Source organism: Tenrec ecaudatus, chromosome 1 (assembly GCF_050624435.1).
Source record: "Tenrec ecaudatus isolate mTenEca1 chromosome 1, mTenEca1.hap1, whole genome shotgun sequence".
Lineage (NCBI taxonomy): Eukaryota > Metazoa > Chordata > Mammalia > Afrosoricida > Tenrecidae > Tenrec > Tenrec ecaudatus.
The window spans coordinates 42,043,240-42,052,971 of record NC_134530.1 but is presented as its reverse complement, the minus strand read 5'-3'; the positions used below and the strand labels follow the sequence as shown (position 1 = coordinate 42,052,971).

At 55.5% G+C, this 9,732-nt stretch overlaps 1 protein-coding gene across 2 annotated transcripts in view; it reads right to left on the bottom strand.

Moving 5' to 3' along the window:
- Positions 1-2,317: 2,317 nt before the first annotated feature.
- PAX7 (paired box 7) overlaps positions 2,318-9,732 on the bottom strand; it is a 121,052-nt gene continuing 113,637 nt past the window's right edge. For both annotated transcript variants that reach the window (XM_075538390.1, XM_075538391.1), the window contains exon 9: positions 2,318-2,433. In XM_075538390.1, coding sequence (XP_075394505.1) covers positions 2,318-2,433 — 116 coding nt within the window. The remainder of the gene's footprint in view (positions 2,434-9,732) is intronic.

Here is a 9,732-nt window from a genome sequence, read left to right as displayed (position 1 = left end):
ACACGAATGCACAGGGTCTGGGGGAGAACCTGTCCGGGTCCGGGCCTCTTTCTGAGCAGGGATGGCTTGGGAGAACCAGAGGTAATGAACCCAAGGGGGAAACATTTGGTTGATTCCCAGCAGGCCTCAGTTCCATTTTACTCTAAAGAACAGGTATGGGTGGGGTCCTAGCATTGGAATGTCAACTCCTGGGTGTGGAGCTGGGCAGTTCTGATGTCACCTGCCTGAGGGAGATCCCTGCTCCTGAGATACACAGGGTAGAAGGAGACTGAGCCACTTCCCAAGCCGGGCCTCCGGAGAGAAGGCTGACCTTTCAAGGAATGTGGATGAAAACTGTGGTTGACCTCAAGGAAGAGCTTATTGGCCATGACAGCTATGAAAGCATCACGTGGGCTACTGAGGGGCAACACAGTCTTCCTTTTCGCTCAGGACTCGAAGCACCCAAAGTCTCCTTTAACTGAGGCTCCCACGGAGACCTACGTAGGCCACACATAGCAGGTGGCCTCTGCTACTGAAAAGTCTGTCTGTCTCCAATTAACAAGTTCCTCCCAAAGATAGGCGCTCCCCCTGCACATGGCCGAGGTCAGGCTTGACATGGTGAGTCTGGAGCTGAGCCACAAATGTCCATCTATCACGGAGGTGACGCTCATGTCGTTGCCCAGGGCACCGGCCACCTCTGTTCACGGAAGGAACCGAGTTAACTCCCACAGCAGCAGCCCTTCCCTCCGGAAACATCTTCTTAGCGGAGGGCACGAGGCATGGAATGAGCCAAGAGGTGGCCTCGAGGGCCCAGGCGAGGATAAACCATTTGGTCCTGACGTTGTGACTTCCGTGTTCCTGCCTCCCATCACACTTGTACCCAGCAGCACTCGATAAAGGTGATCCCAGGGTCATTGGTGAGGAGGAGGAGGAGGAGGATGAAGAGAAGAGAATGTTGATAAACAGGCGAAGATGGTGATCAATTCCAAGGGAGGAGGCCTTGGGGGCTTGACCCAGCCCGCAGAGGTCGCAGCTCCTAAAGAGAATGGGGTTTGAGGGAGCGACTGTTGTGGTCAGGGAAGGTGCCTGTCCCCCTTCTCTGGAACCTTCTGCCTGAAGCTCAGTCAAACCTGCCTTCACCTAGCAATGGTGGAGCAAGAGACAGAGGTGATCCCGCTCTAGGGGAGTCAGGGCCAGGGACCTGCCGCTCACCAAAATACCAAAGGGAATGATGGGTAGGCTTGTCTGTGGGGCAGGTAGGTCTGCCTGGTCCAAGAACCTTGCTCAAAGCGGATGCCTCATTGCACCTGCAGTGGCTTACAGGGGTCACCAGGAAGGTGTGGAAGCCCCTTCCCAGAGGACTAGACAAGCACAGAGCAGGGTCAAGGTCACCCCTGGAGGCTCTGTGAGAAATAAAAACTCCAAGGGGCGTGAACTGAAGCCATGGAACCGTTGGCAACACAGGCTTGTGGCTCACAAGGGACTCTGTTAAGAAAACCCCCTGCTAAACCATCTTATGCCTCCCTTGTCCTCTGGATCCCATCCCACCCCAGCCCACCAACGAGGAAACTGAAGGCTAGTGTGGGATCCCCAGGTCCTACGGGGGTTGGGGCCAGATTGCCATCTGGGCTTATTCCAGGAGCCCTCTGCTTTGCAGAGCCTGGATCAATTGATTCCTTGTAAACAGAACCCGACCCATGGCTGACAAGCCTGCCCCATATGGTCCTGTCTCCTGGTCAATCCCTTTCGGACTTCCCAGTCTCCGGGTGAGTATATGAGATGGATCTGGCAGCCCTGGGGATTTCTGGTGAGGGCAGGACAGCCAACTCTGCTGGGAGAACCCAGGACTCAGAGTCTGTTGGGTTCCGAGGGAAAGAAAAGGCGGTGGGTCTGAGCCTAGTTCAGAGGCCCTGCACTTCCTTCTGAGAACAGCTCCGTCCTTCTCTAACAGCATGCCCTCTGCTGTCAAGTCCAGAGGGCTCCAGGGTCCTAGGCTCAGGCACCTTCAGCCTCTGGGTTCCCAAGGTGCTTTATTCAGCGTGAGCTTCCAGCCTCTATGCCTGAGATGACACAGACACCCCACAAGGATTCCGTGGGTGGCAGAGTGCTGCAACCGGCCAGAGAACTTCCTGGGGAGGGTCCAGAGCTTAGACCAGGTCCCTGACCACAGGTGACTGAACAGCCGGCTGCACCTCGCCAGAGGGCTGGCTATGAGAAGGGATGAAACTCCTTTCCTGGTCTCCTGGGCTTCTGGGGGAATGAGGGAACTGAGTTTAGGAGACTTAGGAGTCAATAGGATGTGGCTGGGTCTCAGGCTGGGGCAAGCCGCCCAAGGGCCCTAGTAGGCCTGGCCAGTTTCCACAGGCAAGAGTCCCAGAACGGCAGAATGCTCCCCAAGCTTCATGCGACGCTGTGTGGAGAGGCTCACGTTCTTGGCCAGGTAATCAACAGCAGCTGGAACAAAAAGAGAGCATCTGCTAGATAAGATGGCTCTTTGCATCTTGTCTTCCATTGACCCTACATTCCAATAGCGACCCACCCACCCATCCACTCATCCATCCATCCATCCATCCATCCATCCATCCATCCATCCATCCATCTATCCATCCATCCATCTACTCATCGACATCCACCTACCCATCTGTACATCCATACATCTATCTTCCTAGCCATCCACCCACCCACCTACCCAACCATCCATGTACCCACCTACCCATCACCCTATCCATCCATCCATCCATATCTCCACTCTGCTCCTTCTCTTACTTTCTACCTAACCATCCAACACACATTTAGCAAACATATTATTTGCCCACTCTCTCATGGGCTCTAGAGGGTGCTGTTGAAAGGTGGTCACATGGCTGGATGAAGTAACTCAGTCCACCTTTCCAACAATCCCTCGACATATCCCCACTGTGGAGGATGTCTGGTGAGTCCCACTGAGCCCACGAAATAACACGGACAGGATCCTTCTACGTTCCTGGACTCTGAGGCCAGAGTATGGAAGACACTTTATTAAGCAAGATTAAGCAAGGTCCCTGGTTCAACATGTCAAAGCCACTTTTACAGCTGAATGATAGAAACATGACAGTCTGTAAGACAGTAACGGGCCCCCACTGAAAATTGCGTACACCTGTGCAAGTACAGAATGGGGATATTTGTCCATGAACAGCTACCTACTTGCACTCTATATAGGTAAGTTCTCACCTGAGTAGGGCACACTTGCGTGTGCATGTGCAGGTGTGTGTGTGTGTGTGCACGCGCAGGTGTGACCACTGGGCTTTCCTGTATAGGTGTGTTGTCTTGACTCTACACTGATGCCTGCCCATGGCAGCCGCAGCTTTGACCAAATAATCTGCTTGGTGTGTGACCAAGACCTCCTGTGGCACAGAGATGCCGGGTCTGCGACGGAGGCCACCAGACCTCCTGAGACCCTGGGATTCGGAGGCAAGAAGAAGTTTAAAGAGCACGGGACTGGGAATGATGGCGCCCTGCCCACCCCCTGCTCTCACCCACCCGCTGAGGGACCGGGCTACACTCCTCACAGTCCTCCACGGCTGGAGGGCTGGCCTAGAGCAGGTGGGTGGGGCCAGGGGGGATGGTGTGGCCAGGGGTGGGGAAGTCCAGGAAGAGAGGTGGGGAGGACAGGGACCCTGGTCTGAATCCTGCACCTGCCATGTATTAACTGTGTGAATAGGGGCATGACGCCTCCCCTCTCCGCCCGCCAGCTCCCTAGGCTATACAGTGGGATCTGAAGTGCACGCAACGTGGAGAATTGTCGGGCAGGCTAAGCGAGCTCCAGCAAATCATGCAGTCAGTGCGGTGGCTGGCATGTGGTGTGGGCTGAGAAGCAGTGTGGTCCTCAGGTCGGGGTAAGTGACAGGCATGACCTGGGTGGGAGCAAGGAGGCAAAGGACAGGGAGAGAGGCAGGAAGGGAGTCCCAGCAAGCTCCAGCTGCAACAAATGGGCCTCTTTGGGTCCATTACCTCATCTGTGAAAAGCAACGAGGTCACTTGAAGGACCCGGTGTACCTAGCCCAAGCCACAGCACTGCCAATCCTCGCTGTGCGTGAGAAAGCCAGGTGCTGGTCAGGAAGTCTGAGGAGCAATGGATGCACTTGAACTCTGGTGGTGGGAAAGACCACCAAATGCCTCAGGGACTGCCCGCAGAACCCAGGAGCTGTCACACCAGAAGTGTGGTCAGGATGGCTTTAGGAGCGAGGATGGGGGATCTTGCCTTACAGACTGTGGACATGTTATCAGGAGGGGGCAGGCCCTGGAGAAGGACATCGTGTTTTGTAAAGGGTCGGTGGAAAAGAGGAAGTTCTTCGATGAGACGGACTGACACAGTGTCTGAGACCATCAGTTAGAACATGGCAGTGGCTGCAAGGACAGTGCAGGGCCAGACAGCGCTTCAAGGATCACCGAGTCGAACCAACCCCGCAGCACCCAGCAGCCACCACAGAGTGGGGAGAACAGCTTCTAGCCCACGGCAAGGGCTGCCAAGAGCTCCAGTGTGATCATGTTCTCCAGGATGCTGGGCACAGAGGCCTCAGGGCATGGCCCTCTAGATTCCTACAGGATGTGCGAATACTCCAGGGGTCTCTTTGGGGGTGTCTGGATCCCGAGCCCCTCAATTTGCCAAATTCCAAAGTAGGCGACAAAAGCCACCTGATACTTGCACAAGGCCTGAGCGTGTTCCCCGGGGGGGCACCCCCAATCCTTCTCTGAGACCACCCAAAGCCCAGGCTGCCAGTCAGTGAAGCAGGGCCATGTGGCCCTATCCTCTCCTGGGTCTGCCTGTGACGCTGGGCAGGGGTAGGGGACATCTCCTACATGTGCCCTAGGGAGACCCTGTGGCTCTGGCTACACACCACTCTCTGTTATGCTACTTGGAGCTCTCTTACCTGGGCCTCAGGTAGCCTCCTTCCTGGCATGATAGTTAGACTAGGCAGATGACTAAAATGCAGTGCCACTGAGGCGATTCTGATTCACAGGGCAAGATAGCACTGTCCCCGCGGACTTCTGAGACTGTAACTCTTGGGGAATAGAAAGCCTTGTTTTTCTCTCGAGTAGTGGCTGATAGCTTTGAACTGCTGACCTTGCGGTTAGCAGACCAACTTATGGCCACGAGGTCACCCTGAAGAGGAGAAACTCACATGCAGCGAGAGCTCGCTCCATGCCTGGCCTGTTATCTGAGCACTTTATGAGCCTCACCTCATTGCTGTCTCGCTGCAGCTCAGTGGGGTTGGCAGTATCCGTATTTCCATCTTGCAGATGAAGAAATCAAGGCGCTGAGCTTGTGTAACGTGAAACGCCACATGGCTCAGAAGTTGGGCTCCAGGACTCAAACCCAGGCGGTTTGATGCCAGCTTCTAACCGGGCTCCGTGAGCATCGCCCTTCAGCTTCCTATGGAATGCCCCCCTTGTGTGTGCAAGAGGCCATCCTTATCCCACATCCAGCACTAGCCCATTTTCTACTCTGGGAAGTGTAAGTGACATGTCCACGGCATGTGGGAGAGCCACCAAGTGGGACGATCTTTTTTCCCTTGGGGCCCGGAAGGCCTGCCCATGGTAACTGTGATGCCAACCTCCCCACACAACCCTGCGGGGATGGCGAAAAGAGACTCTGAGTACACAGTGCAAGGAGAGCCCCGGCTAGATATGCGGCACAAGACCTCTCTAGAGAGCAGACAAGCCGGGGGTGATTGTGAGGACCAAGGGGCGCCGGACTCAAGCCATGGTATTGTCAGTGGCCTCTGGAAGTGGGACATTCAATGAGGGAGACCGAAGAAGGAGAGGCGCATTTGCACTGTGGGGCCGGCGGAGAAGACTGAAAGCACCGGGCGCTGCCGGCAGGACAAGCACATCGGTCTGGGAAGAGCAGTCAAGCGCTCCTCAGAGACAAAGATGGAGAGGCTCCGTCTTACACACTTGGGACCGACAGGAGAGACTGGTCCCTGGAGAAGGACATTGTGTTTGGTAGAGTAGATGGGCAGCGGAGAGAGGAAGGCCCTCGGTGGTCTGGGGGCTCAGGCACAAGAACAATTGTGAGTATGGTGCAGAACCAGGCGGTGTTTGGCTCTGTGGGGTGTGCAGTGGGGCACTCGATGACACCTAACAAGCACCCCAACCGGAGACATCCACTCCCTTATCTCCCCAGACAGCTCCACGCTGTAGGTACTGTTAGCACCATTTACACATGTGGAGACCGAGGCATTGAAAGACTGACGGCCCAGAGTCACCCACAGCACAGGGGATGGGAGAGTCCGAGCATAGTCTACTTGTGCCTCTAAGAACAAGTATATGTCCCCGCCTCCTCTGTCTCCCTCAGTCACAGCCCGTGACCCAGCTCGCAGCAGGTGCCTACCCAAGCCCTGCTCCCCCCAGCAAGGTGAACAAGAAGCCCCACAATGCTAAACTTTGCCAGTAACCTGATCAACTTCCCGGGCCCCCCAGGGGCCACAAGCCTGCCCCTCCCTGCGCCAGCGAGGGCAGCACTGTGACATTTCTCATTACGGCCTCTGTCAGCGGCTTCCCCTGTCCCTCTGTCTCTCCCTGCCTCCCCTCCTCTGCCTCGTGCCCACTCCTGGGCTCTAAACACCTCAAATTAGATTACTCGGGAGTTGGCAGGCGCTATGGCGGCAGTGCCAACCAGTAAACAGATCTCAGCCGTCAGCCCAAGGCCCCAGAGGAGGGCCCTTCCAGACACAAATTCTTATTAGACTTGTCAGATCTATTAAAATTCTCTTCACACTTCTGCGTTCCATCAGCCCCATCATTAGTACGGCCCTGGCCTCTGGGAACACCGGGGCCATATTAATCTGCTGTGTGCCCGGTCCCTGCCCCCCTGTCCCTACCCCCACCCCCCAGGGATGAGAGAGGTGGACAGATGGACAGACGGTGGCCCAGAGCAGGAGAGGATGGCGTGACGGTCCCTGGGGAGATGAGAGGCCCAGGGAAGGGAGGTGGGCTCGGTTGCTGGAGTTGGGTCCATGTGCATACCCCACGACCACCTGCAAGAGGGGAGGCTCTCTTGGGGTGGCGCTGAGGGTGTGGCAAGTGAAGTACATGTCAGGGTGTACAAGTGGGTGACCCGGACAGATAGCCCCTCCCAGATCCCAGATCTCACACAGCAGGGGGTGGCCATGAGGGGACAGACCTGGGGCCCTGTAGATGCCCAAAGGGCCCACTGTTCCTTTGCACACATGTTATTTCCATGTCTATAGGGTGAAACCACGTGTTTGGATTGAATGGTGTCCCTTTAAAGTAGGGACTGGGATTCTACCCCCATATCTGTAAGCAGGATCCTGTTTTGGAAGAAGAGTTTTATTTGGTTGTGGGGGTGTGATCTGACCAGTGTCGGATGGGTCCAAAGTCTAGTCATTCCTGAGCTACAAAAGGAACAAAGTAATCCCAGAGACTCACACACACAACACAACACACACACACACACAACACACACACACAACACACACACACACACAACACACACACACACAACACACAACACACACACACACACAACACACACACACAACACACACACACACACAACACACACACACACACAACACACACACACACAACACACACACACACAACACACACACAACACACACACAACACACACACACAACACACACACACAACACACACACACGGGGGTGCCTGGACACACCTAGACAGGCCACCAAGTACCAGCATTTACCAGATGCTCAACTAGACCAAGGAGCACCCCTTTCTAAACCACACCCAGAATGTGGACCTCTAGGCTCTAGAGCGGTGAGAAAATCCATTCCTTAGAGTCACCCACCTGTGGTCATTGTTGCTATGGCAGCAGTCGGTGACTAAGACACCTGGGTATACACACAGTACTGGAGACTCACGTGCAAATACAGCTCTGGGCATGCACGTGGATCCAGGTGTGCCTCACTATCGGGGTCTTGCACAAGGTTGTGGTTTGGCCCAGAGAGAATTGGGTTTGAAGTTGGAAGACCTTGAATGTCTTGTTCCCCTACTGTGTGCCCTTGGAAAAGCTACAGAACCTTCCTGAACATTAGTTTTTGCATCTGTAAACCCAAACCAAAAATCAAATCCACTGCCAACTGCACCCATTCAGGTCCCTAGAGACCCTACCATGACCCCCTAGACTCGAGTGGTGAAGAACTGCTCCTGGAGGGTTCCCGGATGGATGTTTGAACCAAAGCAGCAGCCTTGACTTTCTCCAGCGGTGGCCTCCAACTGCCGGTCTGTCTTTGGGTCAGCTGCTAAGTGCTTTAATGGCTGAGCCCTCTCATCGGTGACTCATGGGGTCGCTGCGAGTCGTCATCGACTGTACGGCCACTCGTTGGGGTGTGGTGGTTGAGAGCTGCGGGCGAGAGGGGCCTACCCCACGAGCTCTTGGGGGACCCCAAGGGGCTGGGAGGTCGGAGTGTGTGGACTCACTGTACAGGACAGACGGGGACATGTGACAAGGGACCTAGGTACACAGATGCAGGGGGGTGGGGACCCGGTCCCCAGGGGCCTGGGGCAGGTGGCCAGAATGTCAGAGGTGAGGCAGGTGATCAAGTGAAACCTGGGAGAGATGGAACACAATGGGCCTCGTTCTTTTCCGGGTCTCTGAGGTTCCCACGGTTTTTCTGCAGTGCATTTTAGAGAGAAATCTGGGTCGTTTCCTTCTCTGACAGGATTGCCCTGGCAGTGTAGCAGTTCTGCATAGGGCTGTGATGCGCATGGTCTGCAGTTCGAAACCACCAGCGGCTCTGCAGGAGGCAGACTGGGCTTCCTGCTCCCATCAACCTAGTCTGGGAAGCCTAGAGCTGGTGGCGAGGGGTCAGTGTGGACTCGATGGCAGTGAGTCTGGGTTGTTTTCTTTCCTTCTCTGACAGGTCTCCACCAGGTTCCAGCCTTCCCAGACTTTCAGGTACAGGAGACAGCTGTGAGGTCACTCTGCGCCCTCCCTGGATCCCCATTTCACAGGTGGGAAGACAGGCTCAGCAGAGCAAGGTGCGTGACTACATAACCCAGACACCCCTCCCAGTCCCCCCTGGAGCTCCCGTGGAAGTGGGAGGGGGTCTTGGCTATCTAGTGCTGCTAGGACCGATACCTCAAGGAGGGGGCTCTTCACAGACAGGTGTTTTTTCAGGATGTGGGGGGGCTGAAGGTCCAAACCCAGGGCTCTTGTCTCTGCATTGCTTCTGCTCGGTGGTTCTCTGGAGAGAGAGCACCAGGCTAGCCTTACCCGCTGTCTCCCCATCTCTCCTCTGCTGCCTTGTTTAATCGCTTTTATACCTCAAAGGAGATGGGCTCCGGATACAAGCTCCGCTAATCCTGCTCATTAACATAACAAACACAACCTTTCCTAAATGGGATTATAACCACAGGCACTGAGGCCCCAACACCGATTTGGGGGACATAATTCAACTCCAAAAAGACTGAGGGTGTGCTGCAGTTCCCTCTGGGAAGGGCTGGAGAGTGTGGCCCCTGGGGAGCTCGGAGCTATCCTGACAGGAGCCCGGTGGAGCTGGAAGAGGAATGGGAAGGGGGGAGGGGATAAAGAGGATGGAGGAAGCAGGGAGGAAGCAGGGAGGAGGGAGGAGGACATGGCTCTGGTTCTGGCTTTTCCTGAGCAAAGGGGAACAAAAAATCCTTTCTCGCCTCCTGGGCCCTTCCCCTTTGATGCCCCCTCTCCTGCTGCCCCCTGTGCTGGCTTTGGGGTTAATTTTATTTCCGAGTTGGGCAGGCGTTTCT